At 46.5% G+C, this 23,848-nt stretch overlaps 1 protein-coding gene across 8 annotated transcripts; it reads left to right on the top strand.

Annotated features, from left to right (window-relative positions):
- The first annotated feature begins 250 nt into the window (after positions 1-250).
- Positions 251-21,612, top strand: LOC127610045 (pleckstrin homology domain-containing family A member 1-like). Of its 8 annotated transcripts, none has more exons than XM_052079765.1 (14): positions 251-566; positions 6,110-6,354; positions 6,826-6,882; positions 7,085-7,130; positions 11,979-12,076; positions 12,446-12,577; positions 13,394-13,534; positions 14,508-14,576; positions 15,026-15,090; positions 15,181-15,244; positions 15,335-15,424; positions 16,525-16,598; positions 17,191-17,265; positions 18,604-21,612. In XM_052079765.1, exons 2-14 carry the CDS (start codon positions 6,214-6,216, stop codon positions 18,839-18,841), a joined length of 1,290 nt encoding a protein of 429 aa, XP_051935725.1. In that variant the 5' UTR covers positions 251-566; positions 6,110-6,213; the 3' UTR covers positions 18,842-21,612. The 8 variants fall into 8 exon arrangements, with proteins under 8 accessions (XP_051935725.1, XP_051935727.1, XP_051935726.1 ...); XM_052079768.1 differs by lacking the exon at positions 18,604-21,612 and adding an exon at positions 18,258-18,502 and having other exon boundaries at positions 257-566; XM_052079767.1 differs by lacking the exon at positions 17,191-17,265 and having other exon boundaries at positions 256-566.
- The last annotated feature ends 2,236 nt before the right edge of the window (positions 21,613-23,848 follow it).

Here is a 23,848-nt window from a genome sequence, read left to right as displayed (position 1 = left end):
ATTCATCAGTTTTTGTTGTCCTTCAGTGGTATTTTTTATTCAAGATGTTTTATTGGACTGGAAAGAAAGCGCATATTTTGTTGATTGCTTCAACCTCAACCAGGCAACAAAATTATCAGTCAGTACTCAATAAGACCGACAGATGTCGCCAAGTCAACACCCTACGCAGTTGTTCCCGCCCCCTTGTCCGATTCTAACCAAGAGTTTAATATATACATTAACACCCCTCACTCTGGACGTTTAACAATATAAATATTAATACGCATGGTACGAGCAAATTGTGGATTTTACATATGAATGAAGCTAAACAATAATCAATAAAAACGTATTGTTTTAATCATTCAACTTAGGTCATCGTTCCGTAAAGCCAGCGCAATTCAGCTATAAGCGTAGAGTCGCCCATCGTAGTTCTTGGCGATCTGCGCCGCTCCTCCGCGTTGAGCGTCGCCTGAGTTGCTCCGGGTACCTCCTTCGTATTGCTGGCTGAGAGAGATGGGCTGAGGCGGAGAAGGGCGACCCCCACCAGCAACAGCCAGGCGGCAATCGAGGCCACACACTGCGGCTAGGTAAGGTGACTAACCTCGCCAAGTATCCGACACGGCGTTTGACGGAGCCTTGTAGGTGTGGAATTTAGCTCGGGATGAGATTCGTCGCAGCAACGCTCGTCTGGGTTAGCTTGACCGGGTTAACGTGTAAGATTCACTTCAAGATACGATTGTTTTATTATTATTATTATTCACGTTACACTATAATATATATTTTGTGTGCTGTAGGAACCTTTGCAAAATGGTATAGCCGTTCCCCCCGGGTTAACTTGAGGAACTTGCTGCTTTTATACGTGCTAACTAGCTCGTGAGGCTAACCCAGGTCTTAGTCGGTGTCGTCGGTATCTTTTTCCCGGTGCAGAGTGATATTTACCGGGTGGTAGACAGAGCCCAGTAGGACCAACTGGTCGACCAGCTCGTCTCCGAGGAGGCAGGCCGAAGCCCGTCGAACCTGTTTGGAGTGAGACGTGCCCGACTCGGAGGCAGGAGTGACCGTGGATGTGTTGGAAAGTTGACCTTTGACCTGGTCTAAAGCACCTGCATCCTCATCGCTGTTGTTGAGGCTCCGACGCGTTCGACTCAGTGGTGCCTTGCCACATCATCCCTATCTCAAATATAGTTGATATCTATTGAAATGAATGAAATGGTATTCATCAATTTCAACCTCTTCAAAAAACATTTTTTTTTTGCTTGCAGAGTTGAGTAATCTTGTTGAAATGAATGCTCTCTATTTAACTTTTTCTGGGGGGTGAGCAGCAATGGGAGAAGGGAGCATTTGCGAACGAAGGGCGCAAGATGAAAGAGACACTGCAAAAACCGATGCCTTATTGCCATGATAAATGTGCATTGTCCTAAAAAATGGTGCCAGCAGTTCCTAGTTAGCCCTTAGGACAACATGAGTAACTCGTGGGGCTGGTAAACATACCAGTGACGGAACACTGTGATTTACTATCCATTCATCCAAGTTTTTATGTATTCGACAATAATGTGATGATAGTTGAGCGGAAGTCATAATCAAAGACGGCAATCAACAGTTGAGCGGTCGGTCTCCAACCGGCTTCACTGAGACATATTTAAACCACCAAGCAAAGAAATAAACAAACGCAAAAGCTCTTTTCTTACACTAATTGTACAGTGAAAGCTCGATTTTTAACAGATGGACTTTGAATTTAATGGACAGAAAGTACTGTCCGGTCCTCTGAAAATGCCCCATTGTACAATAGTTTTCAGTCAGTGGCGTAATCGGCAGACGGAGACCGGTACACCTATTTTCCGTTAGAGCAGGCTAACGGACATGCCTACGAGGCGGCCATGTTGGCAGGGGCGACGGTCTCAGAAAATGTATTGGAACCCACAAACATTAGCATAGCATCGCCATAGGGTCTCTGTTGAAAAAGAACGTGTCGTATGTACCTATTCATATCTCTGGCTGTTTCATGGAACCAGCCCTCACCATGTAGAACATGTGCACGCCTCTCGAACATGCTATTTTTGGCACGGGATACAGTTGCTTTTTGTCAAGCCCTTCTCTAATGGCATCCAATTGTATTGGAGGTGAAATAGGAAGCGCTGTAATATCGCGTCTCATGAGAGCAAGCAGCTGCATGTTATTATCCTCACCCGGAGCGCCAGCGAAGTAAATTTAAATCCACTTTAAAACTTTTCAAGCACTTTCAAGCTATTTGATATTCACAATTTGTTTGAGCTGCACTGGATGGTTTTGGAAACTAAAATTTGACTGTTTTGATTGTTTGAATTTATTTAACCATCCTTTAAGCAGGAAGAATCCCAGTGAGATGAAAAACCTGTCTAATAATGCGCAGACCACAAATGTGTGCTAACAAGACGTGTATTCATCATAGAACTTGTTTGTGCCAACACATGCCGACACAGCGACACTTGTGCTACGTTACGACACAGAAAGCGACGCTCGTGTCGCTCAATCACACTGATGTCATTATTTATTGTCAGACGGGGCATTATTTAAAAAAATAATAATTAAGCATTTATCTGTGGCACTGTTAGTTTCAAATGAGTTTTTATTGTGTATGTGGTGAGACCTCCAAATAATCTCATTTTTTGGTTAAATACTTGTGGCTGTGTGGTGTAAATTGACACGTTTCCCTTTCATGGTTAGAAAGTGAGGCAATCAATTTGAGGTCTGGGCATTTGAGAACACATTGCTGGCTCAATCGACGAGTACGTTTTGGCTCAAGAAAGCCACAAAAGCTAATTTTAAAGTGTTGTGTATATCTACTGTAAAAAAAAACGAACAACAACAACTACTTGACCATGTCCTTGTTCGAATTGCGACTGTATATGTTCCGCACCAAAAATGAGTCATTTTGAGCCCTGTACCAAGCTGGTGGTAACTGGACAGTTAGGTTTAGCTACCATGCTCAAAGGCACCCCAGCATTGCCCCTTCTTATAACCGTTTGTCCCCAGATGGTCTCAAACCAAACCGAACAGAAACGTGCAAGCTCACATGCCCCCACGGCAGCTGTTCCTTACAACAGGGGCTCGAGATGACCGTCGAGATGAAAATATTGACTCGGCCGAGGTTCCCAGCTGGCCTGCGTTTTTTTTTTTTTTTTTTAATGACCCTTCGTCGTCCCTGCATGACCAGTTGGTCGCCACGTGACACCGGACACAAAAGCCACGGCATAGCAAATGTTGGCTTTCTGTCCGAGCTGCCCACCCACGCAAGAACACCTCCCTCCTCTTTCGTTGTAACCTTCTGCTTTTGGATTTCATGTCATGCTTGCTAAACAGAACACTTAGTTCGCAATGTACACAAGAAAATTAGGAAGATTCGGCTTTAAGGTGACAATTCCAGGACGAACTTGAAATTCGCAAACAGGGATGGAAACCTCTGTAATGCTTTCGAACTAACAGTGCTGCCGATATCATGTGCAGAGTGCCCATGAGTGCAACAGATCTACTTTAGCAATTAAAAATTGACATGGATTTGTTTGTCTGACCCTAAACCTGATCTCAGCACCCTATTTCCAGGCTGTACTTAACAGAAGCATCTCTCACAGTCACCTAACAATCACTTCTTGTGTCTTTGTTTAAATGCTTATCTTCTCCTGGCTCTGTGTGTGTGTGTCTGACTATTCAAGTCCACGTAGCGGCTAACTGAGATGCTCTCACCGCCGCAGACTCTGTTGCTGCACAACAACCGGGCCTTTTGTTGCCCCCCCCCCCCCCCCCTCCGCCCGCACAGCGCTCATAATGCAGCGGAGAAAGAGCATCTTTATCTGCCTTTCTTTCCGAGAAGCCGTCTCACTCGCGCAGTTGAGCAGCTTAAACCATCTGAAGCCACAGTCCGCTGACAGTAATGCTACGCCCACACACAAAGGACTTCATATTGAGGGGGGGGGGGGTCATACAGACTATCCTGAGACTTCATTATTTATCCATGCATTGGCCAGTTATACATTTCTCATTCTAGTCAATATTTCAGTAAGAAAAGCATTAGGACACACCCACAGGGGCGGTATAAGACAGACAGTCTGTACAATATAGATTTCCAAGTTCCTGTCAGAGGATAAATACTATATGACAGAGTACGGGAATGCGTTGCTACACCGTTTGTGTTTTTGTACCATTGTTGACTATTTCCAGGAGTGCTGCTTATTGGCAACTTGTATCTCGGGAGGCCCATCTTTCCGATGACTTGTGTCTCAGGGCACAGCTGAATTTATTTACGTGTTTTTGTGTTGGTGAACTATGTTGAGATGACATGTCTCGTGATCATTACATGGTGTGGAGGTGCAAAGTTTAATTTGTGAGTGGAAGTTATGGAGGTCGCATTTGGATGTGTATGCGCACTTCTGGTTCATTTTTTTTTCAAGAGAGGGACCGGCAACGGAAAAGGCTCGATCCTCTCTGAGCGGATCTGCTTAGTTCTTGCTATCTTTAATAGTGTGTGGTCCGCAGACCTGAGGCGTCGGGCTGGGGCGGAAGAGCTCAGAGAGGTAAGGTGGGCCGCAGGCCATTTAAAGATTTGAAAACAAATAATAGGATCTTGATTTTGGCGGCCCGGTAGTCCAGTGGTTAGCACGTCGGCTTCACAGTGCAGAGGTACCGGGTTCGATTCTAGCTACGGCCTCCCTGTGTGGAGTTTGCATGTTCTCCCCGGGCCTGCGTGGGTTTTCTCCGGGTGCTCCGGTTTCCTCCCACATTCCAAAAATATGCATGGCAGGCTGATTGAACACTCTAAATTGTCCCTAGGTGTGAGTGTGAGCGCGAATGGTTGTTCGTTTCTGTGTGCCCTGTGATTGGCTGGCAACCGATTCAGGGTGTCCCCCGCCTACTGCCCGGAGACAGCTGGGATAGGCTCCAGCACCCCCCGCGACCCTAGTGAGGATCAAGCGGTTAGGAAGATGAATGAATGAATTTGTCACATGAAAGAACTCCAAATTGTATAGGGAGCTAGTGAAGGGAAGCAGCAGCATTCTGGACCAACTGGAGATGCTTAATGGAGGATTGGCTGACCCTAAAGTCAAGTGAATTATTTGTAAGGACAATGTTGTAAGATGAATTTGAAATGACAGTAAAATATTTTGGCGGTATGTTGAAAGTTGAAACCATTAATATAGGCAATTCTAAGCATTTTTTTTGGGGGGGGGTCGGTTACTGATGGTTTTTCACTCGTCGTGATAGCGCTTGTACTGAAGAGCTGGGCCAGAGATGTGTGCACTGCTTTTTTTTTTTTAACATTTCAAGAAGTTCCACGTCTTCTATGGTGTTCACACGGTTTGCCATCATTAATATATTTCTCCGGTTTAGGAGAAGCGTATTTTTCCACAGAATGTAGGTCAGACTTGAAATTGTGCAATTTTTATGGGCTTCCCGTACGCACGCCAATGTAGTGTGCCTGATTGCGACGTAGCATTCAGGTGTGCGTCACATGTCCGCAGGTTAAATTGTGCTCGCCGCCTCTCTCCGCCTCAGCTCCCGCAGGGGTTTACTCACTCGCCTCGATTTTTTTTTTCTTCTTCCATTCTCCCTTTTTATTTTTGTCTTTCTTCATTTTGCCACGCTCATGTGGGCGCTCAGGTTTAGGGGAGGGGGCGGGGGGGGAGGAGATTGAGTGGGCCGGCCGGAGGCTTGCCAAATCAGATGCGAGCGCATTTGGGAGGGGAGAGAGCGAATTGGGGGAAAAAAAGGAGAGACAGGGAGAGAGAAATGGAGTAAAAAAAAAAAAGCTGAAAGAAAGAGCATGCCAGGGTGGGTGGAGGAGATGGAATAGAATGTGACGGTGTGTGTGTGTGTGTGTGTGTGTGTGCGCGCGCGTGCGTGTGTTACTGGGGAAGAAAAACAGGGACGTGCCGAGTAAAAACAAAAAACGGGGGGAGAGAAAGAGAGAGAGGGAGAGAAAGTGGGTTGGTCTGGTTTTTGTTGTGGGTCACGTGATCTTTGCAGCACACTGAGCCCTCATGCTGTCAATCACAGCAGAATTATCGTGGAACAGTCATCAAGAATTACAGCCAAGACGACGACAATTTCTCATTCTCATCTTAATCTCCTCCCCCCCCCCCCCCCCCCCCCCATCCAGGAGTTCTTGTTTGCCCTTCTCTCCCCCCCCGCGCCCTCCTCGACTCCTCTCCTCTTCCGTTTTTTTTTGGCCTGGAGCAGGCCAGGGAATGTCCCGGCGGCGCCATGCCTTACGTGGACCGGCAGAACCGCATCTGTGGCTTCCTGGACATCGAGGAGCACGAGAGCAGCGGCAAGTTCCTGCGGCGCTACTTCATCCTGGACACGCAGCAGGGCAGCCTGGTGTGGTTCATGGACAACCCGCAGGTAACGGCCGAGTGGAAGGGGGAACGGTGTTTAGTGTTAGCGTTAGCTTAGCACGTAGCATCTGGACGCTATCTGAGGCATGCCTTGCCCGTGTTATCAGTTGTTATCAGGCCGCGCGTAGATAGATTGTGAGGCAACGGTCTTCTACGAGCAGGTCTACGCGTCGGTTAAGTGGCGAGAGGCGATGGGCTGGACCTCGCCGTCGTCGCCACGTCGGCAGCCTTTTGCGTGGCTGCGTGAGTTAAGTGCTCGGTTGTTACATGAAGTATTCAGAGACGGGTATAGTGCCGGAGAAAGTTTGAATAATTCACCGGCTCGCTTTTCTTTTTATAGAATCTAAAGGCTTACATTTTAATGAGGTGGAAGTCGCAATGGCGGAAGTGAGGCGCCATGACAAATAAGCCTTCAATCCACCTACTTTTCATTGATGATTATTTATGTCTTGTGATTTTTCTCGTCATGATTCCACAGAATCTTCCGGCTGACGCCGACTGCGTCGGCTCCCTCAAGCTTACTTACATTTCAAAGGTAAGCCAAACCGTCTTGTATGAGACTGACTTGAGACAGCAGGGTGACCTAGTTGGTCCGCCTCACCGTTTGGAGGTTCTGGTTTATGTTCTTCCCTGGCTTGCATAGTCTGGCTTCCCGGATTGCGACTAACATGAGATTTTGTCAATGAACCTTTTTTTTTTAATTTTGCGAACCAATGACAAGTTTTGTTCTCGTCCAGGTGAGCGATGCCACTAAGTTGAGGCCGAAGGCGGAGTTCTGTTTTGGTAAGAGAGTTTCTATTCTTACACGTTTCAAGTGTGATGATTTGGGAGGCGGGGCAAGTAACGAAAAGGGCATCTCGTGTGTTTGTAGTCGACACACGATGAGGCAGAAGCGGCCACAGGGCAGCTGAGTTGTCGGTTAGCGTTGACATAACTTTGACCACACAAACTTGAAACGAAAACTCATTTTCAAGTATTTGCCTGTACATGTGAAAACCGTATTGATTGATTGATTGATTGATTTCCCCCAAAGACACAACTTCTTTGTGCAATGCATTCTATGCATGCACCATTTGGTGTATGGTGTGCTGACTTTCGAATAGCCTCAACAATGACATCATCAGACACTCACAAACATGCTCTCTGTTTGTTCGAATGACTTCACATGACTATAAATGTCGTGTTACTTTCTCATTTACAGTACGAGAAGGTCCAAGTGTACATAGACTTGCGTGGCTTTTTGCTCAGGCTGAGCTCAAATTTGGTTACGGACCACAAAATCAACCAAACTGCTGTACAAATCATATCGGTGAATTTATCAACTGTCCATCTTTTTTTTTTTAGTGGCAGCTCCCTCGTAAACGTCTTTACTCGATGAACATAACAGCTGGCTCAGCACACCGTTGTCTGGAGGGGCTATCCCAAAAAAACACAACTTTTGATGACATTTCCATCTTGTAAAGCTGCAGCACCAAGCGACTGCATATGCCGATGACACAGGCACACGCTATCTCACATTTCACGAATGAGGCTTATTCTGTCCTACTTGTCCGTGTCCGAGACGTGAACAGATAGATAGCGAACAACGAAAAAAGACCAAGTATCCACAATGTTGAGATGGAGCTTTAGTTTCTTTTTCCTTAGATTTTTTTGTAAAACTGTACAGAGAAAGGGCGGCCCGGTAGTCCAGTGGTTAGCACGTCGGCTTCACAGTGCAGAGGTACCGGGTTCGATTCCATCTCCGGCCTCCCTGTGTGGAGTTTGCATGTTCTTCCCGGGCCTGCGTGGGTTTTCTCCGGGTGCTCCGGTTTCCTCCCCACATTCCAAAAAACATGCATGGCAGGCTGATTGAACACTCTGAATTGTCCCTAGGTGTGAGTGTGAGTGCGAATGGTTGTTCGTCTCCGTGTGCCCTGCGATTGGCTGGCAACCGATTCAGGGTGTCCCCCGCCTACTGCCCGAGGACAGCTGGGATAGGCTCCAGCACCCCCCGCGACCCTCGTGGGGATCAAGCGGCTTGGAAGATGAATGAATGAATGAATGTACAGAGAAATAGAAACACAAAAAGGGGGATGTTTCACACCGTTCAAATTAAATGTCTCTGTGTCATCACTGTACATTGTAATGTTAACTTTTCAAAACGCAATATAAGCTTGGAACAGAAATAACCAAAATACGCACGGTCAACATTGAAAATAGCCACAACTAGCGTGCAGTAGCCCATATGCTAATATGGATAGCCAAGCGCTAATGTAGCATAGCAAAAACGGACGGAAAATCGTTCTTAATATTGCACATTTCCAATGCTGAAACTGAAGCAACGGTTTGGTAGATATCATGAAAGTGCAGTCTAAACAGGGTTCAACTTACAGACCCTGCTTTCCAAGGCATATATACTCAAGAAGAAAACGAGAAACGATGACAACAGCTAGCGCGAAACCATGAGGTCTTCACTGGACTAGGTACTTCCGGTTTGTGTTACCAAAATTAAAGTCCCCTCAAATCTAACTACAAACGGAACATGACAAGGCTCTTTTTCCTCCTGCTGGCAGCCCCGTAGCTTGAAACAAGACCAGAAACGCGTAACCGTCCACACCTTTCCATTGGAAATGCTAAATTTGTTGCCGTGCATTTCATCTGTAAGCTAGCAAATTTGAATCGAGTATTCAAAACAGATGGGTGACGATTTCCCAAGAATTCGTTTTTGTCATTGTGTTTGGGCAGAGCTCGGCGGCGAAGTCGGATGACTCACGATGAGACGACAAAACGCTAGTAACCGCGCTCCACAAGGTCAGAGCGAGACGGAAAGCGTCTTGCGAGCGGAGAAGGTCGCAAACCAGAAGACGTTCTTGGCTTAATCGCGCAGGTCGGCGCTGTCGCAAGCTAATGAGGAATCAATATTAATCCGCATTAATCCATTGCTAAAACACAACACCGTTTGAGTAAGCCTCTAATCTCGTTATTGTTTTTCGTCCTCCCGTTTTGGAACGCTTCAATCGCAGGAAATGCTCGTCTGTGACAAGAAGTTGACTTGTGGGGATCTGTGTGTGTGTGTGCGAGTGTGTGAGCGCTTTACGGAGCTTCTGACAGGATGTCGCCACTCAAATCGGAACCTGATTCGCAGATGTCAAGGGGTTATTTTTAAGCGCCCGTTTTTGCAGGCCACATGTTTTTGCGTACATCAATGGATCCCGCCGCTCCGCCTCTTCCTGCGTACGCCCCAGCAGAGACGCCAAACAAGCGGTGCCCGGCCGCGCACTGTATGGCAGACAGAGGTCACACTCGCAGATGGCTTTTAACAAAACAAAGCAACCCTCCCACCCCGACCCCCACACCTTCACCCCTCCCCCCCCCCCCAAAAAAAAGCGAGAAACCCTACCGGACAGTGTGCCATTGTATGTGGTGCTGACACACCATCCTCGCGCTGGCGGGGGCCCACGTTTGTTTCAGTTTGCGGCGATGACTCACACCCGGGATACTCCCGCATCTGTCGGGACAGCACTATGCTTCCGCGGAGCGAACCAAGAGTGCAGCTCGGTTCGCGCGATTATTTACGGCAAAGTGTGGGGTAAAAGTGGAAGAGCGAGGTCTCACCCGCGCACAATTACCTGACCAGATGTTGACACAGACGCCGCATTTAGAAGAAAGTGAAGGTTTCTCTCCGCGCACATCCTCCTCTGCGCTTATGGAAATGGACAACCAGAGAGACAGGATGTCCTAAATACTATGCTCCCCGAGCTAATCACCGTCTGACCTAAAAATACTGGAGCGGCACTGCGAAAAAAGCATTTGAATATTTATTTGAAGTCAAGTTTTTTTTTCCACCCCCCCCCCCCCCCCGCACCCCCACCACCACCATCTTTGTCATGCTGAGAAATGTGTAGGTGGTTGCACAATGAGCCAGTTGAGTTCTGCAGACTCATGACCCAAAAAAAAAAAGTCTTTCCGAGTCCTATTTCTTTCTTTCGTTCTTTAAAAAAAAAATTTTTTTTTTTGAGAATGTCTTTGTGATATCGGGGTGAAACGGGTACTCTTAATTGTTCGTGATCACTTTGGAGCATGGTGAAACATGACCTTGAGGTTGTACTATTTGAATAATTTGCCACGTTGGGGAAGGTTTTAACGTTTGGACGCTTGTCCTAAATGTACTTCACGAGAGTTTTATGACTATTTCTTTTGACTTTCAATGAGATGTCTGATAGGACTGGCCAGGCGTCGACAAGCGGGGTTAGGAATAGAAATGATGTAACCACATAGTTAGATTTTACAGTGGCTATTGTCATTAACTTATTTTCTATTCCAGACTCTTAAGGGCCGTTCACACGGCACACATTTGCTCCGGTGCTGCACCGAGATATTTTGTTGCGATATATTTTGCACCGCAGCAAATTGTGTGGAGCGTTCGTGTGAACCACTTGCGTTCACATGGCAGTTTCTGCAGCGGAGCAAAACGACAGAAAACAAAGCTGTCGTGTTGTTTTTTTAAAAAACGTACTGTATATACACAACTCAAGCGACTACTGGACCGGCACGTCCTTCTCCTTCTCGGTTTCGCCACTCAAATCGGAACTTGATTCGCCTTGAACGATGACTTCAATGACACCCAGAAAAGCAAACACTAATGCGCCAAACAGAAAATCTAATTTAACCCAGTTGCGTTCACACGTGCAAATTTACACCGGTGCTGCTTCGCAAACGAGCATTTGCACCGGAGCAAATATTTGACCCACCTCCCGGAGCTAATTTGCATGTGTGAACGCTCTACCGGGGCAGCCCCGGCGCAGCACCGGACCAAATCTTGCCGTGTGAACAGCCCTATAGTCCAGAGGTAGGGAACTTCGGTTCCTCGAGAGCAATATCCTGCCTGTTTTAGATCTCTCCCTACTCCAACACACCGACTTCAAATGATCAGGATCATTTCAGGCTTCTCCAGAGCTTGCTGATGACCCGATTGTTTGAATCAGGGTGCATTGGTGTGTAGGAGACAGGATATGGCTCTTGAGGAGGTTGTAGTAGTGCAACTCTCATCTCATCTCATCATCCGTACCGCTTGATCCTCACTAGGGTCGCGGGGGGTGCTGGAGCCCATCCCAGCCGTCTCCGGGCAGTAGGCGGGGGACACCCTGAATCGGTTGCCAGCCAATCGCAGGGCACACATAGATGAACAACCATCCACGCTCACACTCACACCTAGGGACAATTTAGAGTGTTCAATTAGCCTGCCATGCAAATTTTTGGAATGTGGGAGGAAACCGGAGCACCCGGAGAAAACCCACGCAGGCCCGGGGAGAACATGCAAACTCCACACAGGGAGGCCGGAGCTGGAATCGAACCCGGTACCTCTGCACTGTGAAGCCGACGTGCTAACCACTGGACTACCGGGCCGCCCTAGTAGTAGTGCAACTATTGTTTGAAAATAGCTCTGGATCTTCACCGTGCCGAGCTGTCACATCACGGGCAGAGAAACTCACTGACTTCTGTGGTGCAGTTTAAAAAAAAACACACAAAAAAGCCAAATCAGATCCCCACCAGCAGCCCGGATTGTATTTTTGTGTACTGCTTGTCAGCATCGCACTTCCATAGCAAGTCTCACGCTTAACCCTACACTCGCTTTGTGTTTGTCTTTGATAGTCATCAATGCTGGGATGAGGAAGGTCTTCCTGCAGGCCAACGATCAGCAGGACCTGGTGGACTGGGTCAACGCGCTCAATAAAGCCACCAAGATCACGGTGAGGCGAACAAAGACGAGCGCGTGACGTGCGCTTCCGCTCTTTTTTGACTTGGGATGAACCGCTCTTCTTTTCTGTCGAGTCACTCGAAGAAGGAAATGCGCTTTATTTCTCGGAGGGGACGGAGATGATGAAAGTCGATGTGAGTGAGCGCGACTTAACAGTGTTAACTGGAGTCCGGGGATAAAAGGCCGCTTGGCATCTTCGCCGTGGCCGTGATGCCTTGACATCTCGACACAATGAGAATAAAGTGCCGCAAGAGTCTCTGTGCGCAGATGTCGGTTTGCACAATTTTTTTGAACTTTGAATTCTTCACGCAAGGAAAATAATGTTTTCCCATCATTCGGCCTGTGTCTGCGTTCTCCTCAGGTTCCAAAAGCCTCCGATAGTCAGCAGAATTCCGAGAACCACAAGTCTTTGCTGGATGCCGTAGGACCCAAGAAACAAGTGTCCTATAAAACGGAGATCATCGGAGGAGTTCCCATTGTGACCCAGACGCAGGTAAACAAAAGCTCACGCCGGTGTCAAAAAGGCAAACGGCTTTTGCCTGAAAACTTTTGAGTATGACCTTTGGGGGCGGGGCTGACCACATTCAACGTTTTATGAACAAAACAACGAGTCACTTTTTGTTTCGGGCTTATTTTTAACAGCTAGCGGAGCAATCGATGAAGCTAATATGACAGTAAAGCGCAGGCCCAATTGTCTCAAACTTTTGAAAAAATCCTGGGGGCAATGCTATTCTACTCCATTCCTGTAGGTGGCATGAATGCGGGTCATTTAATTGTTTTTGCTCAACTATGGAAGGGAAAAAAAACATGGAGGGCATTTTATTTTTTTTTTTTTTTAATTGTCCAGTCCGATAGATGGAAAAAACTCAACTCAACTGTATTTATAGAGGACTTTCGAACAGCTATCGCTTCACACAGTGCTGTACATGAAGCAACTAACAAGCAACAATTCAATAACAAAGACGGAAATAATGTGATCATTAAATTGAATTGAGACAGCGCACTTCTTGGGCTATCTTACTGCATTCCAGTCCCGCGGGTGACATTGTCCATCGCGAAAAGTTGCAACTTTGCGATTGTCCTGATTTGACGGGTTAGCACTTATGCTTCACACCTCCGAGGTTCTGCGTTCGATTCTCGGCCCTGGAGTTCCCGTGTGGTATTCTCAGCATTGACATAAGGTTGATGGAAATCAGCCGGGCGAGGCTCCAGCCTCAAGCTGTGACCGGGAAAAAAAAAGAGCCAATGTCCTTCACGTCAATTTTTTTTTTTTTGCACAAGCTCACCCAGTCATCCTCAACCTTTGCAGCATGAAGGCGGCGACGGGGCAGAGCGAGCGGAACGCGAGGCCATGCACCGCTCGCACAGCCAGCTGCCCTACTTCCTGGGTAGGCCGACCCAGGACCACACGGTCATCAAGTCGGGCTACTGCGTCAAGCAAGGCGCCGTGGTGAGCTTCTGCCAATCCTTTCAACACAGCATCAGCAGTTCAACACAGTAATCGTTTCTATCGCAATTAATCCAAATTGAAGGATGATTTTGATTTGGGCTCCTTGTGATGAAAAAAAAAAAATTATCGTCAGTTAAAAAAAAAAAGATTACGTTGCCAATCGGCGCGGGGTGTGTTTGCAAGTTCCTGCAGCCGTGTCGCTTGCGGCAAACCTATCAGGGCTGCTGGACGGTACGTTTCATACCTCGATATTCATGCCAGATATTTGGATAATGATATTGTTATGGGTTCAGGGAAAACAAAGCATTATTTTTTATTATTTTACCAAAACAGTACAAGTTAATGCACTTGACGCAAACACACACGCACACACTTCTGTTGTAGCATAAAATCATTTGTTAAAACACAGTACCAGTACAATATGAATTTAATATTATTATGATTTTTTTTTAATCGTTGACTTTTTCTGAAAAAAAAACTCTCCTTTCCACATCCTTTTGGATTGATATTTTGAACCCCCTGAAAAAATACATATATACTAATATATATATATATAGCATATATAACAATCATAATAATAATAATATTTAAATGATGTGAAGGAAAATTGTAAATAGTACTGCGATTTATCCATTTTGTGTTCATATTGCATTTAATTGAAAGATGTTTGTTGTTTTTTTTTTCCTCTTTCTTCTTTCTTCTTTCTACATACATTCTTGCTGCTGGAGGCTGTAAATTTCCCCAGTGTGGGACGAATAAAGGATATCTTATCTTATCTTATATATATACATATATATATACAGCATGTACATACATACATACACACACACACACGTTTGTTTTGGGATTGATTGATTTTTGCCCAATTGAATGTGCTCCAAATGAAATGTCTGTCGAGTTCATATCGTGTAAAGCAACTTTGGCAACAGCAATGTTAATATCTAACCCCCACATTTTTTTTTTCCTTCCCCAGATGAGGAACTGGAAACGGCGATATTTTCTCCTCGAGGAAAACTCCATGAGCTACTTCAAGTCCGATCTGGTAAATTTGGCTCTTGAGTTACAACACGCTCTTTAGGAATCATGTGTTTTTTTTTTTATTTTAATTTTTTTCTAAATATGTGACACTCACGGATAAGAATCAGCTCTGCAGTTGCGAGGGCAGGCAAAAAAAAAAAAAAAAAAAAAAAAAAAAAAACGGCAAGCACATCGCGCCGTGTCCTGGCATGTTTTATCTGCAGTCAGAGGAATTTCATCGGCCTCCCTTCACATGTCCTGTCATGCCTCGCGTCACTCCGGCCTCCGGTCCTCCCCTTGTCAGTCGAAGTCGCTCACGAGCGATGAGATGTGATGAGATAACAGCAGGCCCCCAGGACGCAGACTCTGCGTCTGCTGCAAGACGGCGGGCTCATTATCGGCTCGAGATTCCAAAACAATGCGCTCGAATAAATGAAAGCGTTCATCGCGTTTTACCCGTTCTCCCACCTGCAGGAAAAAGAGCCGCTGAGGATGATCCCGCTGAAGGAAGTTCACAAAGTGCAAGAGTGTAAACAGAGGTACGGAACAAGTGCAGTTCTTCGCCGTCTGGTTTGAGAGCCGGTTAAAAAAAAAAATATGACGGCGTGATCTGTCCTTTTGGGTTGCAGTGACATTATGATGCGTGACAATTTGTTTGAGGTTGTCACCACGTCCAGGACGTTTTACATACAGGTAACTTCTATCGTCGAGTGAAATGAAATAATTGTCGTTATTGATGACCGTACGCTGAAAGTTAACACTCGACTAAACTTGCTCCCTCAGGCCGACAGTCCGGAGGAGATGCACAGCTGGATCAAGGCCGTTTCGGGGGCTATCGTGGCCCAGCGCGGACCCGGGAGGTCGGCCGCCACAGTACGTGCCACTCACTCCACGGAACATCATGAGGAGCTTTTACTTTGAAGGGACGCCAAAACGCCGTCGATCGCACAGCTACGCCGTCGATCGCACAGCTACGCCGTCAATCGCACAGCTACGGCCTCCGTGAAATCAGAAGCCTCGTTTCCGATATCCGATTCTGTTCAGCGTTGACATTTGATGCGGGATATCAAAACTCCCCCAAAATTACAACCGTCGCGATTTGGAAATTGTAGCGGAACAACGCCGTGGCGTCTATTTGAGGTTGATTGACTAATTTCGGGGTGTCTAAAATCTGTCCTTCAAGCGCCCGCTGTTACTTCCTGTTTTCCATCTTCTCCATCAAATGATCAGAATTGTGATCAAGCTTTCTGGTGTTAGGTGGCCAAAAGAAGCACTGGTGGTGGTGGTGGTGGGGGGGGGGGTTGACCAGGAAGACACAGCTGTTACACTCGTGTGCTGAATTGTCTTACGATTGAGGGGAGGGCGGAGCATAGCAGGGCATAGAACTTGAGCTGGAAAGCAGGCCGCTACGCCTCTGCTAACACGACTCTTTCGAAAGAGCAGGGTGACTGGCCGTCAGCTCATGCTGTGACCGGAGCATGCGAATAGGTGAGTTTTCCCCAGCCCAAAGAAGTTGTCGGCTTCCGAAATTTTGGGAAGTAGGCAAGCGACGCTAAAATCGGCGAGGGTCTCGTCGGACGCTATAAAGCCGAATAGCGCCGTCAGAATATAGAAAAAGGGGGGCTTTTATATGCCGTTGTATTGTGCATGCAGTGGATGTTAATGACTTGTGACTGACACCCCCCCCCCCCCCCCCCCACCGCATGCCACATGACTTCAAACTTAAATAATCAAAAGAATCCGGACGGAGCCTCGCGTCACTAGCAAGGGGGGAAAACACTGTGGCTCCATTTTGTCTTTTTTGTTTGGACACATGCGCCCGACGCGGTGACACGGCTGTTCCCCCCCCTCCCCCGGCCACCTGTTGTCTTCCTGTCCGTCTCTCGCATCTTTTTCGTCCCCCCCGTCCTCCCTCTCTCCTCGGGCAAGACGGCCCATCTGCTCTAACCCTGCTTTGCGCTATGTTGTTGCAGATGCGGCAGGCCAGACGGCTGTCGAACCCCTGTATACAGAGGTATACGTCTCGAATTGGGGAGTGCAGCAGCACGTACGTCAGCTCGTCTTTAAAAAAAAAAAAAAAAGCAAAAAAACAAAACAAACCAAAACAACCCCCCCCCTTTCCTTTTGAAGCAACACCTTTTGGTTTTTACTGTTAACGCTGTTTTCTACTCACTGGCCGGGCCCCGCCTCCTCGATCAGATCTCATCACGATGCTTCTGACGCCCCCCCCCCCCCGCGCACACACACCCTCCCTCCCTCCCCCACTTCTCAATAAACCCGACCACACCCTGAATATGGCTGATAACCGATCCGAGAGCTCCTGTTCTTCCCTTCACGCCTCCCGCTGCCTCTTTCATGCTCCTCGCTAGACGCTTGGTCACGTGCAACCGAAGAAGTCAATACATGATCGGTATTGACAGCCCCCCCCCTCCCGATCATTCCGCCTTCCTCCCGCCTCTTTTGACTTGCCATGATCAGTTAAAAAAGATTGCAAGCACACACCAGCGCACACTTGCTACACGAACGTTGTTTTCCTCCTGTTCTCCGTGCGTCTTTCACACCCTCTCTCTCTCTCTCTTTTTCTCTACCCCCCCCCACCCGCCCCACCCTCCTTCGTTGCCTTCTATTTCTCTCTGCAGCCTGCTGCAGCTGTGCACCTGTCTTAGATGTGTGACTTCCTGCTTGTGTCTCCTCCTCCCTTCCGTCCGAAGCCTGTATGTCTTTTTTCCTCCCACCCATCCTTTTTTTTTTTTTTTTTTTTTCAACCGCAGCAATACCGTGTCTGTCGTCGCGCTCCCACGCCTGCCTAGCGCTAATTGTGTACGTAACATCCTGCGTGTACTGTACGTGTTTCATTTGCGCCCAGGGGATCCACATTTTGAGCAGACCCGGTAGTCCAGTGGTTAGCACGTTGGCTTCACAGTGCAGAGGTACCGGGTTCGATTCCAGCTCCGGCCTCCCTGTGTGGAGTTTGCATGTTCTCCCCGGGCCTGCGTGGGTTTTCTCCGGGTGCTCCGGTTTCCTCCCACATTCCAAAAACATGCATGGCAGGCTGATTGGACGCTCTAAATTGTCCCTAGGTGTGATTGTGAGCGTGGATGGTTGTTCGTTTCTGTGTGCCCTTTGACTGGCTGGCAACCGATTCAGGTTCTCCCCGGGCCTGCGTGGGTTTTCTCCGGGTGCTCCGGTTTCCTCCCACATTCCAAAAACATGCGTGGCAGGCTGATTGAACACTCTAAATTGTCCCTCGGTGTGAGTGTGAGTCTGAATGGTTGGTCGTTTCTGTGTGCCCTGCGATTGGCTGGCAACCGATTCAGGGTGTCCCCCGCCTACTGCCCGAAGACAGCTGGGATAGGCTCCAGCACCCCCCCGCGACCCTAGTGAGGATCAAGCGGTTAGGAAGATGAATGAATGAATGAATGAATGAAAGAATATATTTCTAAAATGTCGATTTACATCATCAGTCGGGTCCTCGATGGCGACGATTGTAACACCGGAGCGACGTGTCTTCACGGCATGATTGGGAATTGATGACGTTTTGCACTCTTCCCTCCAAAATGTTAGTCAGCCTCCAAATCCTGCACGAGCGCAGGCCTCGTATTGACATGTGACACTTTAGCGTTTGTGTAAAGCAGCCTTTTGGCCAGACGCCCGCCGCCGTCGTTGCCTGCCCGCGGCGTCTGACCGGTGTGCTGTGTGTTTCCAGAGACTGAAATCTGAGAGCGACAAGCTGCTGAGCACCGATGCCTCCTAAGGCTTCTTCTTCCTCCTCCTTCTTCTTCTACTTCCACCTCAGCAACATGTCCCGACTACCAAACTAAAAACCCCGCTGACTCCTCCCACTACCTCTTCTTCTTCTGCTACTACCGCCATCTTCACTCTAACAATGCTACCGTCCACCAGCCTGCCAGCGCCAACACTGCTAAAGCTTCATCCAAGCCTCAAAAGAAGGCTGGTCTCATTTTTTAAAAATTGTTTTTATTCGTATTAACCTCCAGGACCCGTCTTCTTCTCGAATTGATTTAGAAATCTCTTTTGATTGTGTTCTGCAGGAGCACAGCGGCCGCTCCACATTCTACCGCAGCCCCGCGGGCCCCCCCATCCCTCGCTCGCCCGTATCCGCCGCGCCACCCCGCCAGCCAGATTGGGGCGATGCCGGCGGCGTCGCGTGCGGCCCACGCTCGCAGCCTGGCGTGGGACAGCGAGCACTTCATGAGCCTGCTGCCCCAACCCGCTCGCAGTCGCACCCCGGCCCGCCTCTCCCTGCAGGAGACCCGCCTGGCCAAGTGAGCCCGTGCGCCGAGGAGTCGCCGTGGCGCCGGCGCAGCGCCCTGGAGCCGCACGTGCCCGAGCCGCCCTTGGACCTGGATGACGCCGACCTGCCGGTGAGCGAGGTCTGACCAAAGGAGTTTTGAAACGGCCCGACGCGACGAGTAAGCTTTTCCGTGGACACGAGGTGGCCGTCGTTGAACTTAAAGGCTCCTCCCGGTGCTGGCGGCGCTAACCGCACACACGCAAAAGTCGGGTACATCCTCTGAACTCGTGTGCCAAAGATGACCCGGTATTTCATCTACAGTCCAACTGCTCATCTATTAACTGCGGCGTATTTATGTGACAAGCTAAATGACTCGCGGGCACTTTTCGCTGTGACATCAGACCACTTCAGCGCAGTCGTTTCCTGGACTTACCTTCATATCTGCTACGTATATTCACTAATAGTGTCGTAATGAAGAGCTAAATTGAGCGAAAAGAAGCGTGAGACAGACTGAAGAAGAAAAAAAAATACACCGGCCGAGATGCTAAAATGTTAATGTAAGCAGACCGGCGAGCAATCGTTTTTATTTGTATAGCTCGTTTCATGTACAAGACATTTCAAAGTGCTTCACATCAAACATTAAAAGCATTACAGAAAGAGAAAAGAAATATTAAGCCGTGACTAAAGTCATCGAAAATATCGAAAGTCATTAAAATCAAGCATCAGTCTCGATACATTTTTAAAATGGCGTACAAATGAGGATCAAAAACGAGACGAGAAAAAAAAAAAGACAATTCTGCAGTAAATAAGCTCTGATTTAAATGAAGTGACGTCAAAGTCATTTTCGGAGGAACTGCCGTCTTGGCTGATTGGAATACCGTAGGCAAGCTAGTGGAACTATCGAGCATTTCTCAAAATTTCTTATAGCAGCAGTGCGGAAAGAATACGGCCTGCTCATTTTTTAAAAGAAATCTTTTCATTTTGTTTTTATTTGGCGTACGGAGCATTTATGATGCTCTATTTATTGGATTAATTTAGTCTCAAATTGCTTTTATTGATCCCAAAAAAATAAGAATAATTTATATCATTTCATAATTGATGAATTGATCCATTTTACATCTACCGGTACTTTTAATTGAGTAAATTAACAGTTACAGTTGAATTCATTCTACAAACCCAATTCCAATGAATTTGGGATGTTGTGTTGAGCACAGAAACAGAATACAATAATTTGCGAATCACATTCCACCAAAACGTCATTGAATACGCCACAAAGACGAGATATGTAACCTTCAAACTGATCAGCGTCAACGTGTTGCAGCCATAAAGTTTGAAGGGAATGATTAATCGCTCAAAACAATAAAGTTGGTCAGTTTGAACATTAAATATCTAGGAGTGTATAGTGTAGTGCATCCAGGTCCGAACTTTGTTGGAATTGGGTTTTTAAATAAAATGTCAAAATGTGAACACAATTTTTGAAATGCACACATTTTCATATTGCATATCCATTCTTGCCACTAAACTGGAGCGTCAAAGTTAACAATTAAAGCCCTCATACTGTACCCAAAACCGGCACTGTACGTTAAATCGTGGTAGTTTCACTTGCGTCCTGTCGGTGTCAGTAGAATGCACGGAGAAAACTATTGTCGACTGTTAAAACCAATCAAGATGACACTTTCAGCCGTCCGAATCGGAATGCTAATGCTAAACACGCTTTGTTATCACAAGTAAGATTCAAACTCACTCACGTTGTGTCTTCGTTAAGTTTGTTAGCATCTCCTGACATTAGCGAATACAGGTAGCAGAAGCAAATGTCGCTCAGGGGGGAGGATCCAAAGTGGTCCGGCAGCATTGTGGAGAAAAAAAAAAGCTCTTATTGTCTTTAAGGATTTCGAAGCTGTGTTTAGCTTCGACCATTAAGTGCCAAGAATTAAAAGGGAGCATTTAGGGATCCCAAAAAACAAAAAAAGGACTGAACATGTTGTCTCTCTGAATATAAATAAGCTGAGTGCTTCTTACACTCTCTCAACACTGGATTGAACCTGTTGTTGTTTTTGTTTGTTTGTTTATGTCACTCTCAATCTTGCTGTTTTGATTTGTCACACATAGATTCCAGACAGTTTTAGGACTACCTGCAACTAACTATGCCTAATAGTATAAATGCTTACGTCATTTTTGGTGTGTTTTTGCAAAACATCAAAATTCACACTTGGTGGATTTCCATGATCTACATCACTGAAAATCTGGACAGACGTAACAGAAATCACCCCCCCCCCTTTTTTTTTTTTTAGAAAGCACATCGCTATTTTGTATTGCTGTCTTACATTATGTTAAAAATGACTTTGGCTAAGACGCTATTAGGTTAACAATATTAACACGTGTGTTGATGCTAAATGTGTGTGCTTGTGTGTGTTGCTGCACAGCTGTATTTGATTTTCTCAAGAGTTTGAAGACAAATATTTCGTCACGCTCAATTAGCCTCACTGCTAACACTAGCACACCAGTCTGAGGCACTGCGAATTTTTGTTCCTCGTTGTGCTGTATTCTTTTTGTTTTTTAAAACGTGTTTTAAACAACAGGGATGGGCAATATAATTGATCAGTTGTGCAGTATTGTTGTTTAATCACGTCATCAAGCCATGGAGAAAAACGGCAGTGCTCGGTTCTTGTTTTATTCTTAGCTAGCTTGCTATGCTTTTCTAAAGAAGCACAATAACATTGATTAATTGCCCGTTTCTCGAGTGTGTTCATCCAGAGCCGCTCTGTGTGCGCGTGTGTGTGTTTTTAGATTAAAGTGGTGTGATTTATTTTCTTGTTTCTTTTTATACATACATATATATACACGGTATAGTACATGTCGGCTTCTTTGTTTCATTGGCAATGTGATAACTGTAGCAGAAGCTCTCTCCACTCGAGTCCAAGATAACAATAATCACCGTTCAAACTTGATTCCTTTCACACCCCGAGATATTTTAACCTCCATTCCAGTCAGGTATCATTGCTTTGGATTCTCTCTATTTATTATGTGGATGAAATAAACACATTTATTTGGTGTGCTGTCCATCGTGTGGTTGTGGTGAGCGAGAGTTCCAGTCTACTGCCCTCTTGTGGTGGGACAACAACCTTCACTGAAATGCACTTCGATCCACCTCCAATTTAAAACGTACAGTATGTTCAAAACATGTTTTGCTGTTTTTTTTATTTTTTAGGTACAGTATGTTATTGATGCAGACTTCTCGATGGGATCACCTCGAATTAATCTATAGAATTACGTTCATATTTTATGGTGGTTGTATACGTTGTATTGGAACGCATATAATCTATGAGATGTCTTGAAAATGTATGATAAGTGTAATTCGATTGGGTATCGTTTGTTTCACTCTATCCTTCCTGGCAGCACACTGGACTAGTGGTTGGCCTACGTGCCTCACATTTCAGGTTCAGTGTTTGCATTTTCCCTTCTATGTAATATTCCTGGGGTGGAACGCAGCATCCCCGGCCGGCCTTCTCTGCCCACACCTGTGTGCACTCCTGAAAGGATTCTTCCACAGCTCAACATTTGTGACGTACCTTGTCAGCTTTTTAAAAGGTGGCGACCCCACGTCAGCTGGGATAACCTCCAGCTCAGGATGGATGGACACCACCTCCCTCCACATGTTCATTGATCAGCATCAAACCCCCCCCCCATCCCCGCGCATTAATTTCTGTTCTCGCTACAGGTTTCATGTGGATGCCGAAGACACTCGCGTGGCTTCGCGCATGGATTAATTAAAGCCCTGCGTGCCGTTTTAAACCAGGAGACATCAGGAGGCGCCATCCCTGCCCTGGCCTCGGGTGTTGCTTACATTTTGCACGCTTGAGGTCCTTTTCATCCGCCTGCCTCGTCTGCTCGCCATTTGCGGTCCCGCTGACGTCTCTCTCAAATGAGTGAGTTCTCAACTTCTAATGACTTCAAGTAAGATAATTCATGTTTTCAACACAATTAGCTACACATGCGCCACCAGAGATTAATTTTGCTCACTGACGAGCGACCTCTCCCAAGACATACAGTATATATTTACCCAAATCATTGTACCCTGTTCTAAAAACAAAAGTGACTAGTGATTTTTTTTTTGTCGTGTTATTGAGGATTTCAAAAGACACGGAGACGCCTTCCAGAGCAGATGTTCATCCCTCCGTGTCCAGACTGCAAATGGATAGCGCTTTTGTGAATACAAAATTGCCTCATTTAACTATGTTCTCCCAACAAGTCAGGATCGCTAGCCTCCTCTTCGAACAGGGAAGGGGAGAGGGGAAACGGCAGTAAAACAGGCCAAGATTGCAATAATTAGTTTGCAATAATTGCAAACTAAGTGTTGCTCACCCCAATGTAAGAGGGTCTAAATAAGTTATAAGTCAAGATTTAAACATTTCTGAAAAGCTAGTTGCTCTAATTTGCGCTGGGCATCCGACATAAGGCTAGGAATCCAAAATATGGTACCCCTAAGTCAGGAACATCGAACGGTGTTACATGTGTTATTTCATATTTTATAAGTAATCAAAATAAGAATTAAAAAAATCACATTTCAGGTGCATCGTTTTTTCTGCTTACCTTTTAAGTTAGACATGATGATGTTTCGGCCGCTCTGGATCTTTGACCCAGTCTAGGCGCCGGGACATGGCTGCCAAAAATGACCGGGGCTACAAGAAAATATTATGGGGTCGGAAATATTGTCAATCAAACAGAATTGTTTAAACACAACACAGAGGTCACTTTTACAAACTGTTTAAGTCTTCTCCACATAATGAATGCCTGTTTTCATTCCCCCCCCCCCCCCCCCCCATTCCAACTGTTTTAAATGAGTCAGCATTGACTTTCCAGCCAAATGAGGATAATGCGGCTGAGGAAAGTGCAAGTCTAATTTACGGCTTCACCGAAAAGTACGGTACTGCGGCGTCGTACTCGGATTAAGTCGCTCCATTTATTTCTCCCACAAGGGGCCGTAAAACAAGCGCAAGGAGTGATTTGATCACTTGACACACTTTTAGCAGGCCCGATGTCCA

Source organism: Hippocampus zosterae, chromosome 11 (assembly GCF_025434085.1).
Source record: "Hippocampus zosterae strain Florida chromosome 11, ASM2543408v3, whole genome shotgun sequence".
NCBI lineage: Eukaryota > Metazoa > Chordata > Actinopteri > Syngnathiformes > Syngnathidae > Hippocampus > Hippocampus zosterae.
The sequence above is the reverse complement of the archived record's forward strand: the minus strand, read 5'-3'. Positions and strand labels throughout refer to the sequence as shown.

Bases quoted from the DNA above. Each gene is read 5' to 3' on its own strand.
- LOC127610045 (XM_052079765.1), top strand. From the start codon at position 6,214: ATGCCTTACGTGGACCGGCAGAACCGCATCTGTGGCTTCCTGGACATC. The intron at 12,077-12,445 runs GTGAGGCGAACA...CGTTCTCCTCAG, and splicing joins ATAAAGCCACCAAGATCACG to GTTCCAAAAGCCTCCGATAG. The intron at 17,266-18,603 runs GTATGTCTTTTT...TGTGTTCTGCAG, and splicing joins CTCCCTTCCGTCCGAAGCCT to GAGCACAGCGGCCGCTCCAC.